The 26,890-nt window shown below is 47.1% G+C and overlaps 1 protein-coding gene across 1 annotated transcript in view; it reads right to left on the bottom strand.

Annotated features, from left to right (window-relative positions):
• The window catches only part of Cfap221 (cilia and flagella associated protein 221), a 77,977-nt gene that overhangs the window by 11,279 nt on the left and 39,808 nt on the right, over window positions 1-26,890 (bottom strand). The window contains exons 8-21 of the mRNA XM_059280584.1: window positions 25,968-26,127; window positions 24,444-24,561; window positions 24,255-24,366; window positions 23,944-24,052; window positions 21,640-21,727; window positions 19,548-19,637; window positions 18,028-18,126; window positions 15,732-15,837; window positions 11,549-11,676; window positions 10,376-10,456; window positions 8,917-9,024; window positions 8,416-8,547; window positions 7,152-7,310; window positions 5,015-5,106 (exon numbers count right to left, since the gene is read on the bottom strand). Coding sequence (XP_059136567.1) covers window positions 5,015-5,106; window positions 7,152-7,310; window positions 8,416-8,547; window positions 8,917-9,024; window positions 10,376-10,456; window positions 11,549-11,676; window positions 15,732-15,837; window positions 18,028-18,126; window positions 19,548-19,637; window positions 21,640-21,727; window positions 23,944-24,052; window positions 24,255-24,366; window positions 24,444-24,561; window positions 25,968-26,127 — 1,582 coding nt within the window. The remainder of the gene's footprint in view (window positions 1-5,014; window positions 5,107-7,151; window positions 7,311-8,415; window positions 8,548-8,916; window positions 9,025-10,375; window positions 10,457-11,548; window positions 11,677-15,731; window positions 15,838-18,027; window positions 18,127-19,547; window positions 19,638-21,639; window positions 21,728-23,943; window positions 24,053-24,254; window positions 24,367-24,443; window positions 24,562-25,967; window positions 26,128-26,890) is intronic.

The following is a 26,890-nucleotide window of genomic DNA, read 5'->3' as shown; positions in this document are numbered from 1 at the left end:
GGGTGGATCTCTGTGAGTTTGAGGCCAGCCTGGTCTACAGAGCGAGATCCAGGACAAGCTCCAGAGCTACAGAGAAAAACCAAAAAAAGTAAATCCCTGAGATTGTGCCTTTTGCTTTTTTTCTGGTGCTAACATTTTCTTTTATAACTGACATGGTGATAGTGGTGATGGTGGTGGTGATGGTGGTGGTGGTGGTGGTGGTGGTGATGGTGATGGTGGTGGTGATGGTGGTGGTGATGATGATGATGGTGATGGTGGTGATGGTGGTGGTGGTGGTGATGGTGATGGTGGTGGTGATGATGATGATGGTGATGGTGGTGATGGTGGTGGTGGTGATGGTGATGGTGGTGGTGATGGTGGTGGTGATGGTGATGATGGTGGTGGTGATGATGGTGTGATGATGGAGGTGGTGATGATGATGGTGATGATGATGATGATGGTGGTGGTGTTGTGGTGGTGATGGTGGTGATGGTGGTGGTGTTGGTGTTGGTGGTGATGATGGTGATGGTGGTGATGGTGGTGATGGTGATGGTGGTGGTGATGGTGGTGGTGGTGGTGGTGGAGGGTGTTTGAATTTGGTTTGTTTGTTCATTTGTATGTCCTTGCTGAAGTGAAAGCGATTACCCCGGGTCACTTCCTAGAGTTCTGAGTGGTTCACTTGTCTGTGAGATCAGTAAATTCGGGAATTCCTGACTATGTGGTAATTACTAGATATATTCTTTGGGTATTGTTCATGCCTAGATTTCATGGATATCTGCAGGGACTGAGCACATTCTTAGTTGATAGAGAGTAATGAAATCAATAAACTGCTTTGATTGTGTGTATGCGCGCGCGCGCACGTATGAGTATGTGGGTATAATGGGCAAAGTGTGTACATCATGTGAGGTCAGAGTTTGACATCAGGTGTCCTTTTTTTTTTTAAATGTAAGATCAAGGTGTTGTTCTTATTTTTTTCTCATAACAGTATTTTTTTTTCTACATCTCAACTGCAGTTTCCCCTCCCTCCTCTCCTCCCAGACCTTCTCTCTACCTCCCTCTGCTCCCCCTATCCATGTGGTGATATTTTATTTGTGCTTTAATAAATAAAGCTTGCCTGGAGCAGGAAGAAAAGGCCAGCCATTTTAAGTAAACAAAGAAGTCAGGTAGTGGTAGCACACGCCCTTAATCCTATCACTTAGCAGGCAAGATCTCTGTGTTCAAGGCCTCACTAGGGAACAGAGCCAAGCATGGTGACACTCGCCGCCAATCCCAGGACCAACCATAGAGACCTGGAGGTCTGTACAGACAGACAGAAAGTGACAGAGCTGTGTAGGAAGAGGGAGTGAGGTAGCTGGGCTAAGATAGCCAATGAGAGGGCAGACCAGCAAGGCAATAAAAGCATGGGTAGACAGGAAGCAACTCGCATTTTGGAAGCTGCAGAGTTGGTGAGGTAAGGTTGGCTGGTGGCTTTCCCTGTTTCCCTGATCTAAGGCTTTCACCCCTATATTTGGCTCCGTGTTTTTTATTTAATAAGACCATTTAGAAATTCCCTAAAAATACACTCCTCCTCTGTCTGTTTCTATTCAGAAAAGGCAGGCCTCCCATGGATATTTGATTGTCCTGTGCCTTCATTTTTGAGACAGGAGTTTACCAATTGGGCTAGACTATTTGGTCCTGAGCTTCGGGACCCACTGTCTCCACCTCCTGCACTGGGATCACATGGACAAGCTGTGGCTCGGGCACTGGAGATCTGAAGTCAAGTTCTCGTGCTTCCTCAGCAAGCACTGTATTTCTGAGCCATCTCCTCAACACTGCTTTGATTCTTATGGTACAAAATGACTCAAGGGCTGGTGAGATGGCTCAGCCGGTGAAGGTGCTTGCCGCCAAGACCGACGACCGGAGTTTGGTCTTCAGAACCCACATGGTGGAAGAGGAGATCTGCCTTCTGCCAACGGTCCTCTGACCTCCACATGGGCACTGTGGCCTGCTTCTTTCCCTCCAAAATACAACACGTAAAAAAATTTAAAAGTGATTTGGAATAAGTAAGTGCTAAATAACCACACTGCATGGTTTGACAACACACAGTAAATCTCAGGTTTAAAAGTCACAAGGGTGACCTCATAATTGCAGGTCATTTTTTTTTTTCAGGCAAAATGGCCGCAAAGTTGAAAGGTCATTAATGGACTTGCAGAACTTTCCAGAGACTAAAGGTGACCCCTTATAATTCCTACATTGAGACTCACTCCTAATGTGTTGATGTTGAGATGGAACTTTTGGGGGCTGATTAGCTCATGAGAGCTGAGCCTCAGCCAGGCAGAGGCAGGAGGATCTCTGTGAGGAGGATCTCTGTGAGGCCATCCTGGTCTACAGAGTGAGTTCCTGGATAGCTCGGGCTACACAAAGAAACCCTGTACAAAAAAGAAGAAGAAGTAGGAGGAGGATGAAGAGGAGGAGAGGGAGGAGGAGGAGGAGGAGGAGGAAGAGGAGGAGGAGAAAAATCCCAGCTTGCACCTCCATCCATGTGTGGGTACAGGCAAGAAAGACAGCTCCTGCCCAAGCCTGACGCCAGGAGTTTGATTCCTGGGACCCACATGGTGAGAAGAGAGGCCAGATGGGGCCTGAGTGCACCCACGCTCATACACATATGCACATAAAATAAATAAAAATAGAAAAGAAGGCCCTGCCTGTGAACCAGGAAGCAAGCCCTCACTAGACACAGAATCTGCCTGGTGCCTTGACTTATGAGAAATATACATGTTATTTATAACCTACAGAGACTATAGCATTTTGTATAGCGCCCTGAATGGATTAATACAGAATTTAGAAAAAGAATTACCATTATTATTTGTAACTGCTTTCAGAAACAACAGCATGGACCTTTGCTCCAACAACCAGTATAAACCCATAATACAAAAATAAAGATTTTTTTTTTCTTTTGAGACAGGGCCTCACGTAGCCCAGGCTGGCCTTGAACTCACTATGTAGTTGAAAATGACTTAGAACTCCTGATTCTCCTGCTTCCACCTCCCAGTGCTGGGATTACAGATGTGTGCCACCTGGTCTAGTTTCCACACTGCTGGGGATGGAGCCCAAGGCTTTGTGTGTGTTACACACACACTCTATCAGCCTGTGTATATTACACATGCACTCTATCAGTTTGTGTGTGTTACACACACACTCTATCAGCTGAGCTGCACCCTGCCCAGGCCCTGCTCTTGAATTTTGAGCTTTTATGCAATGGTAGTTTACATCGGAACAAACTGGCCTGACAGAGCATTCAGGCACAGAAACTGAGGCAAAAAGTCATGGCAGGAGGTTGTCATTCATGTGGCCTTTATGTTTAATGCATGGCTATTTGGGGCCAAGACAACCCATTAAAAGAGCAGCCTTGGGAGATGTTTACAAGGACATGGAAAAATGAACTGGCTAATATTTAATACTTGGAATCCATGTGTGTTAAAAGTGGGTGCACCGGAGTCCAGACACAACCCAGACCCAGCAGAGTCCAGTTTGCTGATTACATGCATCATTTTTCCCCCCACTGCAGGGGCGAGGATGCTAGGTAAGAGCTTTACTACTGAGTTATGCGCCAGTCTTGATCAGGTTTGTCTGTGAGCATGCCTGTGTGTGTATGGGAGGAGTTCTTGATTGTTAATTGATGTAGGAAGACCCAGCCCATTGCGGGTGGCACCATTCCATTGGACTGCTTAAGAGGAGAAAGCCGGCTGAGAACAGGCAAGCAAGTCTCTACGGAAGTGATGCTCGAGTTTCTGCCATGACCTCCCTGCGATGACGGACTGTAACCTGGAACCCAACAAACCCTTTCTTCCCTAAGCTGCTTCTTGTCAGGGTGTTTTTATCACAGCAACAGAGAAACTAGAAAACGGGTCAATTTGAAAGCATTCCAGTCTTCCTGCAAAATGAGGGTTGAGGGGGTGGGTGGGGGCTGATGCTGCCATCTAGTGGTGAGATAGTGATTGCACAGTTTTGTGAGCTCAGTGGAAAGTAAGAGATCCTAAATGCTTCTTTATACAGCCATTTGCGACAGCCCAGAGAAGTTGTCATCACCGCCCTTGAGGGAGGTACTTCGTAAGGACCAGGGGTGGGGTGCAAGGGATGAATCAAGAAAGTGTTTGCTGTGCAAGCTTGCAGACCCGAATTTGATCCCAAGAACCTGAGCTCTAGCCCCAGAACACACTCAAGAAAGCTGGGTTTGGTGGTGAACACCTGTAATCCCAGAGTGGAAGAAGCAGAGTCAGGCGGCTCCTTTGCCCTCACTCATGGTTGGCGACCCCAGTGAATCAGCTAGCTCCAGTGCTGATGAAAGACCTTATTTCAAAAACAACAACAAAACAACAAACCCCTCAAAACTTGCAGTTTCTGAGGAAGAACACTCAAGATTGTCTTCTGGTCTCTATAAGCATGTGCACACATGGACATGCATACCTGCACACAGGTACACACACACACACACACACACACTCGTGCATGCATGCACAAACCATGAATATTTCAAAAAGAAATATTCTTCAAAAAGAAAAACTAGACCATGAATATTTCAGCAGAATTATATGATCAGTTAGTTCTCTATCTGTGCTGAAACACTGCCAATTAGCTAGCATTGCATTAATTTTAAAAAGTGTGTGTGTTTTTTTTAAATCTTGTTTGTTTTTGGTTTTTCCAAGACAGGGTTTTTCTGTTCAGCCTTGGCTGTCCTGGAACTCACTCTATAGACCAGGCTGGCCCTTTACTCACAGAGATCCACCTGCCTCTGCCTCCTGAGTGCTGGGATTAAAGGTGTGCGCCACCACTGCCCAGCTAAAAAGTGTGTCTTGATTAAGATACATTCAGACCCTGAAAATCAGCTCTCTACCATCATGGCTCCTTGGCAAGCAAGCCCTCCCTCATGTTTTGAAAGTACAGTTTGGAAGTGTGGTTTGTCACGGTTGGCCTTTCACACCCGGTCCCCCAGCCTCTGTCATCTACAGTGCAAACGTCCCGGGGTGGGGGTGGGGGCAGCAGTTTCCCAGCTTACCTCGGAGTGGTTTCCACCTTAGAGGGGTCAGACAAGGAGGAGAACACCAGGGGCTGGAACCTCTTCCAGTTCATGATTCCAGGAATTATATCCTGTGATGAAAGTTGGTGCAGGGGCAGGACATGAAGAGAAAGCATTAGGTGGTTCTGAGAGTCCATGTTGACAGCATCTAGAGTCACCTAAGGGACAAACCTCTGGGAACGTCTCAGGATTTTTAAACACTGGATTAATTGAGGTGGAAAGACCCACCCTAAATGTGGGCAGAGCCATCCCACGGTCTGGAGTCCGGGAGTGAACACAGAGGAGGAAGTGAGCTGAGCCCCTGGCATGGCATCTGTCTCTCTGCTTCCTGACTTTGGACGCCACGTGACCCGCTGCCCCACGCTCCTGCACCATGCCTCCGCTCCTGCTCCATGCCTCCGCTCCTGCACCATGCCTCCGCTCCTGCACCATGCCTCCGCTCCTGCACCATGCCTCCCTTCCTTAAGTTGTGTTTCCACATGTTTTGTTAGAGGACCAAGAAGAGTAACTAACGCAGTGGGAAAATGTCTCAGAGGACCTTCACTTCGTACAGCCGACTGTCTTACAGTCACAGTAGGTTAGATCTAAACCTCATTAAGCTTGACTGACTTGCTCTAACACACAGACAGTTGCTCCAGTACAGGGTATGTGGTGGTGACCGAGGGCACATGTGGTCTCCCAGCCTGTCTGGACGGCTGTGGAAGTGCCGTTGATGCAACATCCAAAGAGGATGGGCAGCACTCAGGGAGGGAGGCCGGGCAGCGGGATGCGCTGGCAGTATTAGGAGGTCACCAGCAGTTCAGCTAAGAGCAGGGAACATGATAGGGACAGTGCTTGTGGCTGGAGGGGTGGCAGGTCACCAAGGGACTTGAGGGCCAGGCCAGTGGAGCTGCAATGTGGGCAATGGATACATACTGAGGAGTGTGTGTGTGTGTGTGTGTGTGTGTGTGTGAGAGAGAGAGAGAGAGAGAGAGAGAGAGAGAGAGAGAGAGAGAGAGAGATATGCCAGAGGCCAGTGTCCCTGTCTTCTCAATTAAGAGATAGCATCTCTTGGGGAACCTGGAGCTTGCAGTTTCTGCTAGACTGGCTAGTCAGTAACCTCCAGGGATCCATCCGTTTCCATATCCCCGGTGTTGGGATTACATGTCAATGCCACCATGCTTGGATTTATGTGGGCACTGGAGATTTGAACTCAGTTCCTCATGCTTGTGGGGCTTAGCCATCCCCACAGTCCCCTGACCCACTGAGGTGTTTCCAGATGATCAGAAACTTCCTGTGGCAGCCTGGAAGTTGTGGTAGTGGTGAATCACCATGGAGATGAGAGGGGATCCTCAGTCAGGTAAGAGTTAGGCTGGTGTGGGACATGGGAATGTTCCAGAGCTGGTAGGTCAAGAATTGTGTGAGTTCTGTGCCTCGGAACAAAGGAGCGAGTGGTTGATATTTGTATACTTAGAGGGTCCAAAGTTAAGAGGAGGCAGAGCCCAGAGTCATAGTACCACATGATTATTTTCATATGGTTGAAAAAGTAATGAGTAATCATTTCTCCCTTTCAGTCAAAATGAGTGTTGGGAAAGGGGGAGCAGACAGCAGGAGGTGGGTAGAGATGGACAGCGGTGGTGCTGAGAATGGTCCTGTGTCCTTCACAGCTGGCAGTGTGAGGACTGTGGTCACCATTCTTGGTCCACGGCTAAGGCTACGAGCCCTCTTTTTTTGTGGTTTAAGTGGCATCTATTTACTTTTAAACATTTGTGTATGTACATGTGTGTATGTGTGTGCATATCTGCATGTGTGTGCATGCATGTGCACGAGTGTGTGAATGTGTGTGCATGTTTGTGCTTGTGTGTGTTGTGTGCCAGTGTGTGTTTGTATGTGTGTGCACAAGTTGTCAGAGGGCAACACGTACAAGTCAGTGCTCTCCTGGATCTCTTTCCACCATGTGGGTCCCAGGGATTGAACTCAGACCGTCAGACTTGGTGGCAACACCTTTACCCACTGAACCACCTTGCCAGCCCGGTCTTCTTGTTCTCGGTCCCCGTTGGTGTCCTCTCTCCCTGTCCCCTGCCCCTCCCCATAGTCCAAGGCCAGTTCTGCCAAGGGAGCCTGGGGCTGACATTACCGTATGATGGAGAAACTGCTTTTGGGTGAGAGGAATGCTGGACCCGATGTGGGACTCGTGGGTGAACTTGTACTTGGGGTGAGAGCACAGATGGTAATCTATCAGAGTTTCTGCGTAGGTCAGAGGGTGCTTCACGGCGAAGAGTCCTGGGCTGGGATTCTGTGGGCAAGAGGGAGACCAGATTGATGGTGTTTACCCATCTCCGTACCAGGCCCGGGACAGGCGTCAGCAAGCTCTCTGTGGCTCCCACTAGCACTAACAATGGGGATGCATGTCAGCTCTTCTAGCAAACCGGGCACAGGAGCAGAGCTTCAGGTTGGCCTGTCTTTCCAACACCACCATCTTCATGGGTGCATTTTCTGGCTTAAGGGCTTCATTAGATGCTATTTAGATTTGCTGACCTCACGAGGAAAAAAAAAGTCACTGGAATTACAGTTTGAAACTGCTTCTAGTCATGATCAATGAGGGGGTTATTAAATAAGCCAACTGGATTTAAAGAGCAAATCCATTTCTGGGTCTGCCTTGGTTTCTTCTCCTGTTGTGATAAAATACTCCAACAAAAGCAGCTTATCGAGAAAGGATTCGTTTTGGCTCCCGGTCCACCATGGTGGGGAAGTCAGGGCGGTAGGGAGCTGAAGCCGTTTGCCATATCGTATCATCCAGAATCAGAAGGCAGAGGGCGCTGAGCGCTCAGCTGGCTTGAAGTGCAAAGAGAAAACATTCCAGGGCTGAGGATGTAGCTGTTAGCAGAGTACTCGCCTGCACACATCAAGTCCCCATTCAGTCCCCAGCACCACATAAAAATGGATGTGGTGTTGCATACCAGTAATCCTAGTACTTGGGAGGTAGATGCAGGAGGGTTATAAGTTCGAGGTCATTCTTGGCTCCACAGTGAGTGTGAGGCCATCCTAGGCTATGAGACACTGTTTAAAAAAGATGGGTCTGGAATAAAGGCTCGGGGGTTAAGAGTGCTTCTTGCTTTATCATGGAAGACTGGAGTTCAAATCCCAGTATCCATGTTGGATGGCTCACAAATACTGTAACTCCAGCTCCAAGAGATCTGATACCCTCTCTGGTCCCCACCCCCTGGCATACATACAAATAAATAACAAAAGTAAACACAGATATTTAGTAAAGAAACATTTAATTAAAAAACTAAAACGAAAAGAGAAAACGTATTTCCAACTCATGCTTCTGTTCTCATGAAGGATAATTGCTGAAATAAAGGGACACAGAACACAGGCATCTGCCAACTGGTACTTACGAAAATATACAGCGGCTCATATTCCACAGACATGGCCAAGCCCTCCGGTGCCTTCATACTCAAGATGGAGGGCTTGGCTGAGAGCTGTGTGGTGTCCTGCTCGGGTAGAGTTATGATGGTGGTGACCTCATCCTGTGTAAAGACCAAGAATGACTTGTTAGTTATTATTAGTCGTATTTTCTTCTTCTTTTTTTTTTCTTTTTTACGGTTTTTTGAGACAGGGTTTTGTATTTTCTTCTTAAAGAGTTATTTATTTTACTTTATGTGCATGAATGTTTGCTTGCCTGTATGTGCACCATGTGCATGCCTGTTGGATCCCATGAAGCTGAGATTATAGATGGCTGTGAGCCATCACATGGGTAGTGGGAACTGAACCTGAGTTCTCTGTAAGAGCAACAAATGCTTTTAATTGCTTATCCATCCCTTCAGCTCAATGACCTGCCATTCTTAGTGGAGGAACATAAGTAGTGAGAGCAGTTCTTAAAGTTGCAGATGCATTACCTCAGCACCTTGTTTCAGGGGTCGAGCAAGCTTCTGAAGTCTGTAATTTGTTGAGGACTTGTTGACAGAAAATGGTTGATATCCCTTGATTTTGTATATCTGAGGAACCTGGAATTGAAAGAAGACAGCAGATTGGTGACACTTAAGAGCCTGCTTTGTGCAGCTACTTCTTTCAAACGGGAACATTCCTTCCTGGAGGAAGCCTCACTGAGGCTCAGGTAGTGAATGAAACTTACAAGTCTCAAGTAGTCCCTGAAACTTACAAGATTCACAAAAAGCTCCTTCTCCAAGGTTAACAATTGCTGGGGAGAGGAGCCTCTCTGATTAGCTGAGCTGCCTGCAAATTGTCCACAGTGCTTCAGAGATGTAGCTTTAGTGAATCCTCACCCATGACAATGTGGGGATTCAGTGATGCAGCTGCCTTTGAGTCATCCATGTTCCTATATGAATCCCCTCACCCATACACCTGTAAGCAATCCCAATAAACATTCTGGATCATTAAACTAGATTGGGGAAAATAATTTCTTTGGTCTGACATCAGTGCCCTATCTAGGGTGAATAGATATTTGTAGTTCCTTTAAAAAAAAAAAGGCTCACAGGAACCCATTACTGTTTGGTAGGATTAATGTCTCAACAAAAGCTGCCTAACAGGGCCTGTCCTGAGCCTCATTCTGAGTCTGGGTACATGTCAGTATTCAAATTATTTTCTCATGCCAGATAGCTTCACTGGAGACATACATAAACACATTTTTACTTTCAAAAGCACAAGTGGTAGGACTTACATATACTTCAAGAACGGCTGACTAGCCAGCATGCCTTTAATCCCAGCTCTTGGGAGGCAGAGGCAGGTGGATCTCTGAGTTCAAGGCCAGCCTGGTCTACCAAGTGAGTTACAGGACAGTCAGGACCACACAGACAAACCCTGTTTCAAAAACCAAAAAAGAAAGAAAGAAAAAGGAAAGAAAGGCTGACTAACTTGTGTCCTGAGTAGAGCCACAGTTTCCTATATATATAATATATATTGTACCCACAGGAAAGAATCTGTTTCCATATTTATGTTAGAAAGAACCTGAGGTGTGCTCAACACACCATCAAATAATAGAGAAAACTACAATGTACCATTCTATATCAGCTAGAATTGAGTGATACTAACAAAATAATGCAATTCAAATTCAAGCGTATTTTGCTCACTTGGTAAGGAACCTGAGGGCCAGTGAGATGGTTCAGTGTGTTAAGGTACTTGTCATCAGGAGTGATGACCAGAGTTCAACTCTAGGATTCTCACTGCAGAAGGAGAGAACCAACCTCCAAAAGTTGTTCTCTGACTTTGACACGGGCACTGTGGCACATGTGCCTCCTCAATGATAGATAGATGATAGACAGACAGGAAGACAGATGACAGACAGACAGATGACAGCTATAAGCAACCAGGATAACTTATGTTCTATGCAGGTCTCACCTTCAAGGTGAAGTAGGGATAACTGTGCTTGACTTGAACATCTGAAGGTTTAATGGGGACTAGTCCAAGGCCATCAAGAGCCTACATGGGAAAATGAAAAGAAAACTATAAAAGGACAGATAAACATCTGTGTGTGTTTTCACTGTGTTTTGAAACATTACCTGAAGAGTTCTATGCTCAAAACAGCTCTTCCTGTGACCACAGTTGCTCCCTGAGCTGTGGGCACAAAGGTGACCCTCCTCATAGCTCTTTGTGTGTGAATCTTATGGATTATCATGGAGGCTGCAACATGTCCCTCTGTGATGGATAATCCTGGTTGTCAACTTGACTGGACCTTGGAATCAACTAAGAGATAAGCTGCTGGACACATCTGTGAGGGGGTTTCTTAATCAGGCTTTTTGAAGTTGGAAGTTGTGCCCTGAGTGAGGGTGGCTCCATCCAGTGTCAGCCAGATAGAAGGAGGTGTGAGGGGAAGCTTTGATTTTTGCCTCATTGCCTGGGTGTCTCACCAGGAAGCTTATCTCCTCTGTTTCTGCCACTGCTGCTACATTTCTGTGCTGAGATCAGAACTCAGCTTCTCTGGGTTTCCACTGTGGATTGAGGACCAATGTCTACCTCCTAGGACAGTTTGAAGTCAAAGTTTAAAGGTTAGCTTCTCTCAACCTGTGGGAGCTTCAGAGCTCCTCATGGGCTCAGCTGAGTGCTTTGCCAAGGAGCATCATGGTCCCACCTCTCTAGCAAGGCCCTGCCTCTGTGCTGGCCTTCCGTAGGTGCTGGTCCCCAGAGAGCTTCCTGCATAGCCATCTGCCTCAGACACCCAGGGATCCTGGGGCAGGGCCTGGTACATTCCGGTACCCAACAAATGTCAGACACCATTGTTTACCTTGTCCAGCTAGGCCCAGCACACTCCAGTGTGGTGGGTTGCTAATGCACCATCGTTTGAAAGAGATGTCTCAATGTCAAATTTGCTGAATGTTTTTTAAAAATATGCATCTTAGACTTGATGAAGTCTGGTACCCAAAGCCCTTAAGATGTGACTTGAGGGAAGTGCCATGTAAGGGTTAATTAACTATTATCATTATTACTATGGCATATTATTACTATGTGTGTGCTGATATGTGCACAGCTTGTGTATGTGCAGGTGCATGCTGCCCTTACAGAGGAGACACCCACCAGCTCATTGTAGCTCTGGGAGTCCGATGGGAAGGCGAAGGGCAGCACTTCCTCAGGCTGCAGTGAGAACGGACCGGGGCACTCATCCTGACTCAGGTGGCCCCATGGGTATCTGTAGGGAGTCTGAGCTAGGGAAAGACAAACATTTCTGTGTGAAACCAGCATCTTTAGCTGTCTACTTACCAAATACCATTTGCAACAGAGCATTCGTGTTTACATTCTTCAGTGGTGTGGTGACTGATATGCCACGCTCCCACAAACAGCCCTAGTTAAATGTATTGGGTCACCAAACACACCCCCCCTCACACACACACACACACACACACACACCTCATAACATATGCAACACACACAAGATATGCAACATACACACACAAGATATGTAATACATACAACACATGCCAAACATACACACATAACATATATACATACACATAGACACACAACATACCACATACACATACATAAACATACAATATCCCTACAGTGTTACATGCACACACATAGCACACACCACTATTGCACACACAGCACACCCACACATACACACACAGACACACACACACACACACACACACACACACACACACACACGAAGGCAGAGGAGGGATCTACAGAAGTAGAGGAGAAAGGAGAAAACGATGGCTATGAGGTGAATATGAATGATTAAAAGACATATATATGGATGAAAATGTCATACTGAAAATCATTACTACGATAATGTATGCTTATGTAGACTTTAGAGAGAATATTCAGATTTATGCATGCTCAAGCATGTTTGCATACATAGACATGCATGGCATATATGTCCATTGTCAGTTTACTTGCATTTGTTCCCTCTCTCTCATTTTGCGACAGGGACTCATGTGGCCCAGCCTGGCCTCAAACTCACTATGTAGCTGAGGATGACCTTGAACTTCTGGCCCTCCTGCATGCACCTCCCAAATGCTGGGATCACAGGTGTGTGTTGTCAAGCTACGTTTATGGGGTGCTAGGAATGAAACCCAGGGCATCGAGGACGTTAGGCTAACGCTCTACTAACTAAGCAACATTCTCGGTCCTCTTTCCCTTTATATCTATTTATTTGTGATTTTCTTTTTCGAGACAGGGTTTCTCTGTGTAGCCCTGGCTGTCCTGGATCTCATTCTGTAGACCAGGCTGGCCTCGAACTCAGGCATCTGCATGTCTCTGCCTCCAGAGTGCTGGGATTAAAGGTGTGTGCCACCACTGCCCGGTTCATGTTAGTTTTAAATTTTTTATTTAATTTTGCTTATTAAGTTACAGTTCTCTTAAAATTTAATTTTATTTTTAAAAGATTTTATTGTTATTTTTAATTATGGGTTTGTGTAGATGAGTGCAGTCCCCAGAGATGCCAGAAGAGGGCGTTAGAATCCCCGGAGTTAGAGTTACAGGTGACTGTGAGCACTGGGGACCACACTCTGGTCCTCCGCGAGAGCAGCAAGCTGAGCCACCTCTCCAGTCCCAGAGACCAAACTCCTTCTTAAAATACCTCTGATGGATTTAACAAAGAAAAAGTTGCATTCTAGAGAGCTTTTGTAGATAACTGAAGAGGCCTAACTTAACATCAGTGCACCCATGACAGGCTGCAGACTAACAATACTGGGACTAGGCTTCACCACTGCAATAACCAGGAAAAGCCACAAACTGTACCCTGCGGGAGACCAATCAGAATTGAGACAAACAAGTACTAGATGCTCCAGAACGTGAAGGACAGCTTACATCATCTGTATACAGGTTGCCAATTTCCTTGCAGCAGCGCCAGTTCCAATCTCTGTTTGACAAGACCTCTGTTACCTCACTCCTGCCCAATCAGGAGTCCAACCTCCATCTGAATCTGGAATTCCTTTACATCCCTGTCCTTTACTCCTTAAAATCCCTGCCTCGGCTGAGCCCAACACTTTCCCTGATCCAACAGCTGTGTCAGAAGGGAAGCCCAAGCTTGAGCTTGCAATAAAGGCTCTTTGTGTTTGCATATGAATTTGGACTCCTGGTGGTCTCTGGGGGACTCTTGACACGGGCGGGCGTAATAGTAGCCATGTGTGATTTTCATGTGAAGTTTACTGTTTCATTGGTAAAACACTTCCCTTGTTAGAAACTTCAATATTAGAAATAAATACTATAGGAGGAATAAAAGAGTAATCAAAATGCTGCAAAGCATTGTGGGAGGGAAGCAAGGTAGTCTTGGGGGGGGCGCCATATTGCTTGGGGAGGTGGGGGAGTGATAGAGGCAGACCTGGAGGAGTGTGGGCTGGTATAGTTGCCTGTGTTCCTTCGTGTGAACTCAGGCTGGGAGAAAACTATGACACGACTTTTGGGTTCTTGGAAGCAGCTTGTGGATCAGAGGGTCAGAATGAACCGATCTCTTTCTCTCAACTTTAACTTCCTTCCTTCTTGATCGAGATGTGCATGTCTAGGTTTGTATGTTGCACACGTATGTGCAAGTACGTAGCATGTGGGTGTCTGCATGTGGAGGCCATAGGAGAACCTTAACTCTTGTTCCTTGGGTGCAGTCCACTTTGCTTTTTAAGACAGCCTGCAACTTGCAAGGTAGGCTAGGCTGTCCAGCCAGCCAGCTCCAGGGTTCCTGTCTCCACCTCCTCAGTGCTGGGATTACAAGCATGTGCCACCATGGCTGGCTTTTTCTGTGTGGGTTCTGGGGGATCAAATACAGGTCCTCACACTTACAAGCCAAGTCCTTTACTGACGGAACTATGTCCCCAGCCCTGATAACTCAGAATTTCCTGAAACAATAGATAGTATGCGGCCTAAAGCTTAGTGTGTAAATGCTAGGTTGAGTATACACCAGATTCAATCAGTCATTTAGTAACTGTAAATTGTTGGGGGATGTCTTTCTGTACACTGTGAATGTATGTTGTTCCCATTGGTTAATAAATAAGCTGCTTTGGCCTATGGCAAGGCAGCATAGAGGCAGGCGGGAAATCCAAGGAGAGAGACAGGAAAGAGAAAGGCAGAATGGAGAAGATGCCAGACTGCCATCTTAGGAACAACATGTAATGGGATGCAGCTAAAGCCATGGGACACGTGGTGGTACATAGATTAATAGTTATGGATTGAGTTAAACTATAAGAGCTAGATAGCAAAGAAGCCTGCCATAGGCCATACAGTTTGTAAATAATATTAAGCCTCTGAATGATTATTTTGTAAGTGGCTAAGGGACTGTGGGACCGGGCGGACCAGAGAAACCTTCCGGCTACAATAAATGACAAGCATTCTTGTGTCTCTGCTGATGAGAGGCAGCAAAGGGCAACAAGAGGTCGAGCTGAGGCCAGACTGCACAGGTGATACCGCTCCGTCTAGGGTGGGCAGACCTTTGTGACTAACGGGGCAGGCGCTTGAGCCAAAGCTGTCATGGAGATCGGAGGTAGGTGTGGACATAACTCCCAGAGATATCTGTATCCCCACCCTCAAGGATGGGCAATTACACATGGTAATTCACGCATGGCGAAAGGGAGCTAGTAGATCTAAGTAAATTAGGCCTCCCGAAGTGGAGAGACGACTCTGGTTTTCCAGGCAGGCCCGATGACATCGCAGGGTTGGTATAAAAGGTGACAGTGACATGTGGAAGAGCCAGGAGCCAAGGGAAGCAGGCAGTTTTTAACAAGAGCCACCAAGACAAGGAACTGCCACACTGACACCTTGGTTTGTGACTCCAGATCTCCAGAAGCCGTGATGTGTTTGTTTGTGTGCGCACACGTATGTTTGTGCAGATCACGTGGAGGTTGGAAGACCACCTTGGCTGTCAGTCCTCAGGCACTTCCTACCTTTTGTTTGGGATAGGGTCTCCCATAGACCTGGAACTTCACCAAAGGCTGGGCTAGGTGGCCAGGGAGCTTCTGGGGACCTTGTTGGCTCTGCCTCCCAACTCATCGTCACTGGGACGACTGTACCGCCTCTTCTGTGGTTCCCAGGGGCTGAACCTCAGGTCCCCACATTTTCCAAAGCAAGTCCTTTGCTTTCTGAACCATCGTCCCATCCCCGACTTTGCGTCACTTTAAGCCGTGAAATCAGTATTGGTTACTTTAATGGCAACAGGAAACTGATGTATAGAATTTGTGATGAGATTTGACATCGCCAGAGCTGAGCTCATCGAGGAGAGACCTCTAAGAGGCCATGGTCATCAGCATCACTCAGCTCTCCTTACCTTGTATTAGTGATTGCTTGGCTTTGTCGAGCCTTTTCTTTATGTCTTCCTTGTCCATGTCACGGATAGCCTCCAGCACAACGAGCATCCTTCGTTCAATCATGATCTGGAATTGGAAAAAACAGCTTCGGGTTAGGAGTTGATACACGGTTCTCTTGGCTATCACAAGGCAAGCAGCTTCATGCCAGCAGACACTCCCCATTGTGAGGCTCTTTTGCCACGGGCTCCAGTGGGATGGAGTGAGACCTGTGAAACTGAGCCAACACATGCCTTCTTTTGGTCTATGGTGATTACTTCAGTGATTTTGTCATGACAGCAGAAAGTTGAATAACACACCATGTCTTAGTCATTGCTCTCCCTTGCTTGAGGAGGGCTCTGTCCCCTCTTGAAGCCACACTCAAGAGGAAGAGATGAGAGGTCTGCAGGTGGCAGAAGATGCCAGAGGGGCTCAGCACACCCTTTGCATCAAAGAACAGCAGGATTGCTCTTTTGAGGACAGGTAGACCAGTTGGTCCAAAGCACAGGGGTGAGCCCTAAGGAGGCAGGGAAGTGTTCTGGTCAGGAGGAGGAATGGGAACCCAGGTCCACAGCAGGGGATGATGTTCATGGAAGAGGATGGGGACAGTGTAAAGGACACTGGTGTGGCTGCAGCCAGACACAGCACCTCACAACTACTGTATTAGAATTCCGGAAGCTTTCCCTCTTCCTTCCCACTTTCCTGGTTTGTGTGGTGTGGTGTACGCATGTGTCCATGCATGTGTGTATAAGCATATTTGTGCATCTGAAGAGCAGTGGTCAATACTGGGCATCCTCCTCATTTGTGTCTCCACCTTATTTTTGAGACAGGGTCTCTCACTGAACCCAGAGCTCTCATATTTGGCTATGCTGGCTGGAGTCCCAGGACAGCTGACTTTTACGCAGGGGCTAAGGATCCGGACCCCGGTCCTCATGCTTACGTGGTAAGTACTTTACTGCCTGAACCATCTGCCCAGCCCCATCAGACGCTTTATTCACCCTGACAGTAGGAAGTCCCTGGAGGCTGTGGATGTGCTTGATGGTTGACAGGTATGAAGGGGAGCCGCGGTTGGGAGGGGACTCTGAGAGGAGAGCAGTGAGCACAATGTCACCTCTGAAATCTCCCATTCTCCACTGAAACAATCCCATTGCTTCCGAGCCATTGTATGATCCCAGCAGCTCCTCTCCTACGTGTGCGTACCTTGGAGAGTGAAAAACCACGTGTCCTCTAACTTGGGTGTGAATGTTTATGGCAGCATTGCTCAGAACAGCCAAGTTGTGAGAATTGCTGGGATGCCCATCAGTGTGTGAACAAATAAAGAAATCCTGGTCTGCCCCAACAGTGGAATATTACATAGTGATAAAAAAGGGTGACGTGCCCGTTATGACATCACTGAACTAGAAGATCAGAGTGAAAGGAGCCAGTTACAAAAAGCCACATACTGTATGATTCCATTTACATGGAATGTCTGGAAAAGCCAAGTCCATAGGGATAGGATGTAGATTTAGTGGCTGCTTGGGGAGGAAGGGAGAGGGTAGGAACTGCTCCTTTCTGGGTAATTAAAATGTTCTGAAATTAGCTAGCAGGCAAGGGTGTAGCTCAGTCTGAGGGGGCTTGCCTGGACTACACAAAGCCCCGGCTTCCATCCATAGCATAAACCTGGTATGGTGGTGCACACCTGTAATGCTGATAATCAGGAAGTGGAGGCAGGAGGATCAGGAGTTCCTTGGCTACACGAGTTCAAGGTTCCCCTGGGGTATAGACCCTGACCAAATAAATAAAGAGGTAAATATCACACAGCAACGATGACTGTCTAAATGTGACTACACTAAAACTTTACTGTCCTAGTTAGCTTTAACTCCATCCTAGCTGAGAAGGGAGTCTGATCTGGATTTCCCAGATCAGACCATCTGTGGAATATTGTCTCGATTGTTAACTGATGTACGAAGACCCAGCCCGCAGCTAAGTGCGAGCCTGAGCAAGCCAGCAAGCAGCGTTTCTCCACGGTTTCTGCTTCAGTTCTTGCTCTGGTTCCCTTCATGATGGACTGTGACCTGGAAGTGTACACCTCTTCCAAGTTGCTTTTGGTCAGAATGCATTATCACCGCAACAGAAAGGAAGCTGGAATGCTTACTCCATGGGACACTTTGCAGAGGTGATGTTTATACCGTGTGAACTGCATCTCTAATACATCATTCCTAAGAAGCCATTATTTGATTTTCCCCTGCTGACAACTAGACAATCAGAAGCTAAAGAAGGCGATCTAGAGCGGAGAGTTACCCTGCGCGACGCCTGCTGGAACCGTCTTTGTGCCCGGAACCTGCTGAGCCACATGTTGTTAATAAGAGGATCAAAGTTAGGATGGAATTCCTGGACTTTCTGTGAATATAAAAACACAGGCACAGCTTACATTCAATTACAGACTCTTTGGCATGAGCGTTTCATAAATGTTTTAGAGTTTGATCTCTGGCTGGGTGTGGTAATACACGAGTCTGTAATGCCAGCATTCAGGAGGCTGAGGCAGGAGCATTGTGAATTTGAGCTGAGACCATCAAAACAAGCAGAAACAGAGGGCAGCAAGGTGGCTTGGAGAGGAAAAGTGCTTGCCACCAAGCCGGATGACCTGAGCTCATCCTCCGGAACGGCCATGTTGGTGCTGGGAATCGAACCTTGGTCTTCTGGGAGAAGAACAGCCAGTGCTCTCACCACTGAGCCACCTCTCCAGCCCCCACTTCATTTTTTTTTTTTTTTTGACAGAGTGTCTTGCTGAAAGCAGAACTCACTAATTTAAATAGACAGGCTCTGTGCTGGGGATATAGGCACAGGCAACCATATCTGGCTTTTTATGTGGGTGCTGGGATTGAACTCGGGTCTTCAAGCTTGCGTGGCCTGCACTGTAACAACCGAGCATCTTCCCAGACCATGATTATAAGTTTGGACATTTTCCTTGAAAATATGTACTATCCTAGTTAGCTTTAGCTTGTCATGGCCTAGAGACATCTGAGAAGAGAGTCTCAGAGGAGGATTCACCTGGATCTGACTGCCCCGTGGGCAGGTGTGTGGGGGTGGTAGTGTTGGGGGTCCGGGAGCTTGTCTTGACTGTTAAGTGGTGTGAGGGCCCAGCTCACCCTCGGCAGCACCACACCTTCGTAGGTGGTCCCGAAATGTTTAAGAAAGCTAAGTGTAAACCTGCCTGTGAGCCAGCTAGCAAGTGTCCTCCATTGGTTCTGGGTCCTTCCTTGGCTGTGAAGTGAGTGTGTGGTCAGAGGTGATGCTGTGTGGAACAGCAGGCAGGCAGGCAGGCCTGCCTGGGAGCTCCTGCCTTGAGCCCCCTCAACAGAGTGTGATCCAGAGCTGTGAGCCAAATACACCTTCACTCCCCCAAGCTGCCATTTTATACAAAGAATGTATTTGATTTTAAATCATGTGCCTGTATGTGGGTGTGTGCTCCTGTGAGTGAGATGCCAGTGGAGTCCAGAAGGGGGCATCCTATACACTAGAGCGGGAGTTCCAGCAGGTTTTAGCTGTCTGGCATGGATGTTGGGACCTAGACTTAGGTCCTTGGAGAGAGCAGCATGCACTCTTAACCACAGAGACACCTCTCTAGGCTCCTGAAGTTACTTTTGGTCAGAAAGGAAACCAAGACACCCAGTAAGACGGCACCCTGGGAATATAAGCACACTAAAAACAATTGTTCCCTCCTAGTGAAGGGGTTTCTATAAAACTCACTGGTGCCTTTGGAAACGAACAGTTGAAGAACTGGCACTTGATTAGATGCCAAGTGAAGGGAAGTCACTCACCTCTTCCAGCTCACGGACGACTCGCTTGTTGCTCTGCTCAGTCTCGAGCCGTTGAAACTCTTCCTCAAAAACAGGGTCGTCTCTTTTTTGCTAGATTTTTATATGAATAGACACATTAAAGTCAAAGACAAATGCATAAAACTTTCTCTTTAAAGCTTGTCGGAAGCAGGGTGGTGGTAGCATACCCTTTTAATCCCAACACTCGGGAGTCAGAGGCAGGTGGATCTCTGAGTTCGAGACCACCTGGTCTACAGATTGAGTTCCAGGACAGCCAGGGCTATACAGAGAAATCCTGTCTTGAAAACAAACAAACAAACAAAAACAAAACAAAAAAAAAACAACAAAAACCACCACACACACACACACACAAAAAAAAACCCTCAAAAGCAAACAAAGAAAAAACAAAACAATAAAGCTTGTAGGAACCAACTGGACAATGGGTTACCTATGCCCTGCCATGGAGTGTTAGCAGGTGAAAGTGTTCACTATTCTTACCGACATGGGGAGCTTTAACAGACACAAGGGTCTCATGTAGCCCAGGCTGGCCTCAAATTCACTATGTGTTGGAGGATGACCCTGAACTTCTATCCTCCTGCCTCCACCTCACAGAGTGCCCCAGGCTAGATAGGAATCAATCTCTCACAAAAGATGGGACTTTTTTTTTTTTTTTTTTTTTTTTTTTTTTTGTAACTTAACTGCAGGTCCTCCAGCATGGACTCTGTATAGGACAACATATTGTAATGCCCCAAAGGCAATAATGCCCAGAAGGTGCTAACACCCAAAAGGCTGGCCACAGGGGCCTAGAGGTGGCTTGGTCGTTAAGAGTGGTTGCTGGGCTTGCAGAGGAGCCTACCATTGTGTTGAGTGACTCACAACTGTCTGGAACTCCAGCTCCAGGGGAGCTGAAGCCCTCTTCCGGCCTCCACGGGCACCCCACTCACAGGTGCATATAATTACCAATAAATAGATCTTTTTAAAACAAGACTAACCATGTCCACATCCTTCCTACTCACTGAGATCCTGAAGTTCACACTACTAAGCTTTGCTGGTTTTTATTCTTTTGCAGGGGGGAGGTAGTGGTGGTGGTGAACTGGGTTCCCTATAATTCATATGCCAGTGCCTGTAACATAAATTACTAAATCTGTCTTATAATAAAAAACCCAGAGCCAGATTTTGGGGTACATGCTGAAAGATCAGACAGACAAAGGAACAAGCCACTGCCACATCTTACCTCTAGGACTCCTCAGCCTGAAAAGCCTCAGTTCCTGTCTCCTCACACCTTATATATCTTTCTCCGCCCAGCCATACTTCCTTCTTAGTCCTGGGATTAAAGGCATGTGTCTTTCCCAAGCAGAGGCATGAGATCTCAAGTGCTGGGGTTAAAGGCGTGTGCCACCACTGCCTGGCTCTGTTTCTCTCCTAGATTAAGTCAATCTCATTCCAGTGTGGCTTTGAACTCACAGAGATCCAGAGAGATCTCTGCCTCCCAAGCACTAGGATTAAAGGTGTGTGTCACCACTGTCTGGCCTCTATGTTTAATCTAGTGGCTTGTTCTGTTCTCTGATCTTCAGGAAAATTTTATGAGGGTACCTAGCACCTTGGCACGTGACTATATTTGGCGTCCAGCTCTGGGGTGGCTCCTGACAGCAGTTTGGGGCCTCTCTTCTTCATGCTCTGTGGACCACAGGACAGGTGCCTCACATCCGGAACCACGGCCTGGGTCTGAGTCATCTCTCTTTGAAGGTCTTGTTCTCTCTGCTAACTCTTGCTTTCTATTAAGATGGAACTCACTGTTGCTCTGGCTTCTGAATGTCCCCAGCAGACCCAGCACAGGTCTCTTGTGTCATCTACAGACACCCTTGACTCATAATTAGCAATTTATGTGTGATCAGGCCCCTGCCTTCACAGTTCTATGCCAAGCCTCTCCTCCCAGGGCCTTCTCTCGGGACTGAGCCTGGGCCTCACACACGCAAGGCAAGCGAGTGCTCAGCTTGTCTGTGCGTGTTCTTTCTCCTGATTCGGCAATCGCGCATACAGCAGGAATGAGGAAGACGTGGGAAATAAATGACAGTGAATTCGCAGCCATGCTGACCTTGTACTTTTCCTGTGCTTTCTGCCGTTCCTCGCTGAGCTCTTTTCTATACCTAAAAGTGGTGTGGTCACTACCAAGGTGCACCTGCCTGTGGAGAGAAAAAACAAAAACAAAACCAAAAACACCCAACTTCCAGAAGCCGTCAGCAAACACCATCTCTGCAATGAGTGCTTTAGCTATATTTTATAACCAAGAAGGAAGGGGAGAAACTGGAAGGAGCCACCTCTGGGGTGAATAATCTGTCCCGTGAAATGAAGCTTATCACAGGGTGTTGGTGCTACAGGCCTTTAATCCCAATACTTAGGAGGCAGAGGCACGAGGATCCCTGAGTTCAGGCTAGCCTGGTCTACAGAGTGAGTTCCAGGACAGCAGGGGCTACACAGAGAAACCCTGTCTCGAAAAACCAAAACCAATAAAGAAGGAGGAGGAGGAAGAGGAGGAGGAGGAGGAGAAGGGGGAGGAGGGGGAGGAGGGGGAGGAGGAGACGAAATCAAGCTCATCTTCTAGTGATTCATGCTAAAATATTTATAAATTAATACAACAAGGGCCCGAGAGATGGTTCATTCAGTAAAGTGTTGGCTTTGCAAGCATGAGGACCCGGGTTCGATCCCCAGGAGCAGGAGCCTTGTACAAAAAGCCAGGAGTGTGATACGCTCTTGTTATCCCAGTACAGTGGAGCTGCAGACAGATCCCAGGACAGCCAGCCCAGCCTGCTCAGTGATCTCCAGGAGAGCGAGAGGTTCTGTCTCAGAAAACAAGGTTGGGGCTGGAGAGACGGCTCAGTGGTTAAGAGCACTGCTGCTCTTCCAAAGGACCCGGTTCAATTCCCAGCCCCCACATGGCGGCTCACAAGGGACTGTAACTCCAGTACCAGGGGTCTGGTGCCCTCTTCTGGCCTCCACTGGTACCACACATGCACCGACAAACACGTAGGCAAAACAGGATACACATGAAATAAAATAAATAAGTCTTTAAAGCAAACAGTGTAAGGTGGATGGTACCTGAGGAGCAACACCTGAGGCTGACTTCTAGCTTCCACAAGCACACTCTCGTCCTCCCGTTCTCTCACTCTCACACATGCACACTCTGACCACACACACACACACACACACACACACACCACCTGAGGCTGACTTCTAGCTTGCACAAGCACACTCTCTTCCTCCCATTCTCTCACTCTCACACATACACACACACACACTCACAGTCTTTTGCACTCATACACATTTACACATACACTCACTCTCACACACACTATCACACACTCACTCTTTCAGACTCACATTCACACACACTCACACATACTCTATTACACACACTCTCACACACATTCATTCACACTATCACATGCACACACACACTCACATACATCTGTCTCTCTCACACAAACACACTTACACACTCACACATACTCACACTCTCTCACACACACACTCTCTCTCTCACACACACACACACACACACACACACACACACGCACACATGCATACACACACTCACACACACTCACACACACGCATGCACACATGTACCCTGAATGCTCAGCATCACTAGCAGTGGGGGAAATGCAGATTTAAGCCATACGAAGCAACAGGTGTTTCTGAGGATGTAAAAAAGCTGCAGCTCTCCAGTGATGCTGACGAAGATGTAAACCCAAGCCAGTGGTTGAAATGTGGTGTGTCTACACAATGGAATATTATGCAGTCGCAAAAGGTGTTGAACTAGTCACAAATGCTGAGCTGTGGATGGAGCTTGAAGATGTTTTAGCTGACAGAAGCCTGTGACTAAACCTTGCACCATTGGCGGGTGCATTAATTTAGTGTCTATTTTAAACTGTAAGTCAGAAGAAACTAAATGGACAGGTGAGACAGCTTAGCAGGAGGAGGGGCTTGCCACCAAGCAAGCCATCTGACCCCAGCAGCACAAGAATGCTTCCCTCTGAACCTCTGCTGCCAGGACTGTCCCCAAAGGCTCCTGCTGCACAGGGGCTCACCCCAGGTCTGTCTGGGAACAGGGGCCGGGGTGGCAGGCAGCTGGAGCTGGCAGGGAGGAGGGGCCAAGCCTCACACCGCTCACTGTTGTCCTGGCCCGTCCTCTCTGTGAAGGAAACACCATGTCTTAGCGACAATAATTTATTCTAATAGCCACCCATTCTGAGCTAGGAACACCAGCTGAGGAGAAGGACTAATTGAATTTACCAAGGGAGTTTATCAAGGATGGCATGCCATTGTGTCTCCTGCGTCAAAGGCCATGTCCTAAAAGCAGTCACCTGTCACTTGAGACACATTAACCCCCAATATTTACCACTTAAGATGGTTCTCGCTCTCTTCCTGGACGTTCTGTCTGACCTTCTGTTCAAAGAGCGCCTCCTTCATCTGTCTGGTTTTGGAGATTTCATCACCCTGGTCCAGGACTTCAGGCAGGAACGGGCAGAGATCACGGCCATAATCAAATCAGTCATTTGTCCAGACAAACACAAGTTTCTAACCATGCCGCCTAACAGACATCTAACTGAGTTTTGTTCATAAATAATCATAAATAATAAATGTGACTGGACACATTTCTTTCTTATTTTGCTCCAGGGACTGGTTTATGGCAGACTGAGTGGCTGTTACCTTGTTTTAATTCCTTAATCTTCAACTTTCCCGGTTCTTGGTTTAGGACGGTGGCCACAGCAAATGGATTCGACAGATCTGCTGGAAACCGCAGGTCGTGGTACTCGATTTCCTGGGGACCAAACCGGGAGGGAAATGAGTTTTCTCCCTGCCTTTCCATTGCACTGGGGGGTGCCCCCACCCACGTACCTTCATCTTCGGAGGCTTGGCCATGGTGGGAGCTTGGTAAAAGTGTACATATCTTGTTTTTTCTGGAGGAACACTTACTTTCTGAGAACGAGTATTTAATCTTTTGAACTCTTCTAGTCTGGAGTTTAAAGCAGATGTTAAATTAGTGTATAATCCAACAGTTTGGGTTTGTTTGAATGATTTATTTTTATTTTATGATTGTTGCCTGCACGTTGCCTGTGTACCTGATGAGGCCAAGAGTACATCTGATTCCCTGGAGCTGCAGTTACAGACAGCTGTGAGCTGCCATGGGGGTGCTGGGAACTGAACCCAGGTCCTCTGGGAGAGCAGCCAGTGTTCTTAACTGCTGACCCATCTCTACACCCCCCAAGCTCAAGGTGTTTGTTTCTGTGTTCTTTCTAATAAAACTATCACTCATAAATCAATATGATAACTAAACTAAAAGTAAGTTTGTGGGTTAAAAGGAGTCCATGGGAACAAATTTCTTACCAGTATATTAACATATAATCATATATAGCTATATGTACTTATGTATGCACACATATACACACCAGTGCTTGTCTTCCCTCCCATTCTTAAAAAAGAGTAGTTATTTATTGTGCATGTGTGTGTGCATGTGCATGTGTGTACCATGCATGTGGAGGTCAGAGGACAGCACCACTCTACTCCTGCTGTGTGGGTCCCAGGTACAGAACTCAGGTCGTCAGCCTCTGCAGCGAGCACCTTTACCTGATCCCTCTCTCCTTCGAATTCCTCATGAATAGGGTAAGTGGAAACACAACAAGCTAGGGAATGCTCTGGTGGTCTAGTATAATTTATTTCTAGCCTGTAGTTCTTCAACAGCGTAAGCTGATTATTTTAGAAACCAGGACTTTGATTTACTTTCTTCGTAAAAGAAAAATTAATGCTCTTTGAAGAACAAAAACAAAATGGGGGTGAGGATCTAGCTGGGCTGGTAGAGGTCCAGCCCCTAGGCTTGAAAGCACTTTATGTAGATTCGTCTTGTAATATAAAAGTTTTTGTAGTGCTGGGTTGAACCCGGGGCTATGTACATGCCAGCCAAGAGGCCAATGACTGACCTGAACTCCCAGCTTTAGAAACAAATTTCTGGGGGTATCACAAGAAAAGAGAACATTTGGATTTTTCTTATTTTTTTTTAAATGCAGGTTCTTGCTATGTAGTCCAGGCTAGCTCTAAACTCATGATCTTCCTGCCTCAGCCTCTTCAGTGATAGGATTCCAAATGTGTACCACAATGCCCATAACTGGATTGGATTTTTGACGAAGTGTTAAGAGGAAATTGGGCTGTGGCCATTGCTCAGTTGGTAGAGTGCTTTTCTAGAATGCACAGAGCTCTGGCTTCCACCCCCAGCACCATTTAAACTGGGTGTGGTGGTGCATGGCTGTAATCCCAACACTCTGGAGGCAGAGGCAGGAAGAATGTCAAAGTCATCTTGGTTCCACAGTGAGTCTGAGGCCAGCCTGGGCTACATGGGTAGACAGAAACACCATGAAGAAGCCATACGGTAAGGCCATATTGGGGTGGCAGGTTCCAGTGAAGACACATTCGTACGGCTGGGAGTTGAACTGTGAGATCCACAATTGAATTTTTATTTGCGCCGTCCCATACTGGATGGGTGTGAACGTGACAGTTACTTTTGTCTTCCCATTAGCTGGAATTATTCCTGTAAGGAGAGAGAGAGGTGGGTGGTGGTGATTGCATCGGTTACTTTTCTTATTGCTGCAGCAAAATAGCTAACAAAAGCAATTTAAGGGAGGAGGGTTTGTTCTGGCTCACAGTTTAAGGGGTCAGTCCATCACGGTAGGGGAGTCACGGCTGCAGGAGTATGAGGCAGCGGGTCACACAGCATCCACATTCAGGAAGCAGAGAGATGGAGGCTGTGCTCAGCTCACTTCCTCCATTTTATTCTGTCTGGGACCCCAGGCCATGGGAAGGGACTTCCCACTTTGATGAACCCATGCCCTGTTCAGAAGTTTTTTCCCTCTCTGACATTGCTAGGCAAGATGAACCATTACAGAGGTATCTGCTCTGCTCACCAAGTGCCACTGAAGAGGCAACACAAACCCCATCTTCCCAGCACAGTGTGGGTGTGCCTCTGCTTGCTCCACAATCTCTTCAGTAAGTGCACACGACCCAACTTCTGAGTGTTGACAAAGCCTTGCTTATCAGTGATTACACAAATCCTTTCCAACAATCATCTGATCATGTAGCTATACAAATATGGTCGAAGCCATCTGCATTTGTGCCTCAAATGTAAATTCCCAGAATGCTGACCCTAGAGCAAATGACCAGAATGCAAAGCCAAAGCTATAAGCAACACGGAAAATTAGGAACACACAGCCAGGAGTTTGGGTCCAGACAGTTTAGTTCCCTGTGTTTTTCTGTAACTTTATTCTTTCCTCTCAAGTCTCCCTCCCTCCCTCCCT

This window comes from Peromyscus eremicus, chromosome 15 (genome assembly GCF_949786415.1).
Source record: "Peromyscus eremicus chromosome 15, PerEre_H2_v1, whole genome shotgun sequence".
NCBI classification, from domain to species: domain Eukaryota; kingdom Metazoa; phylum Chordata; class Mammalia; order Rodentia; family Cricetidae; genus Peromyscus; species Peromyscus eremicus.
This window is presented reverse-complemented; position numbering and strand designations above follow the sequence as displayed.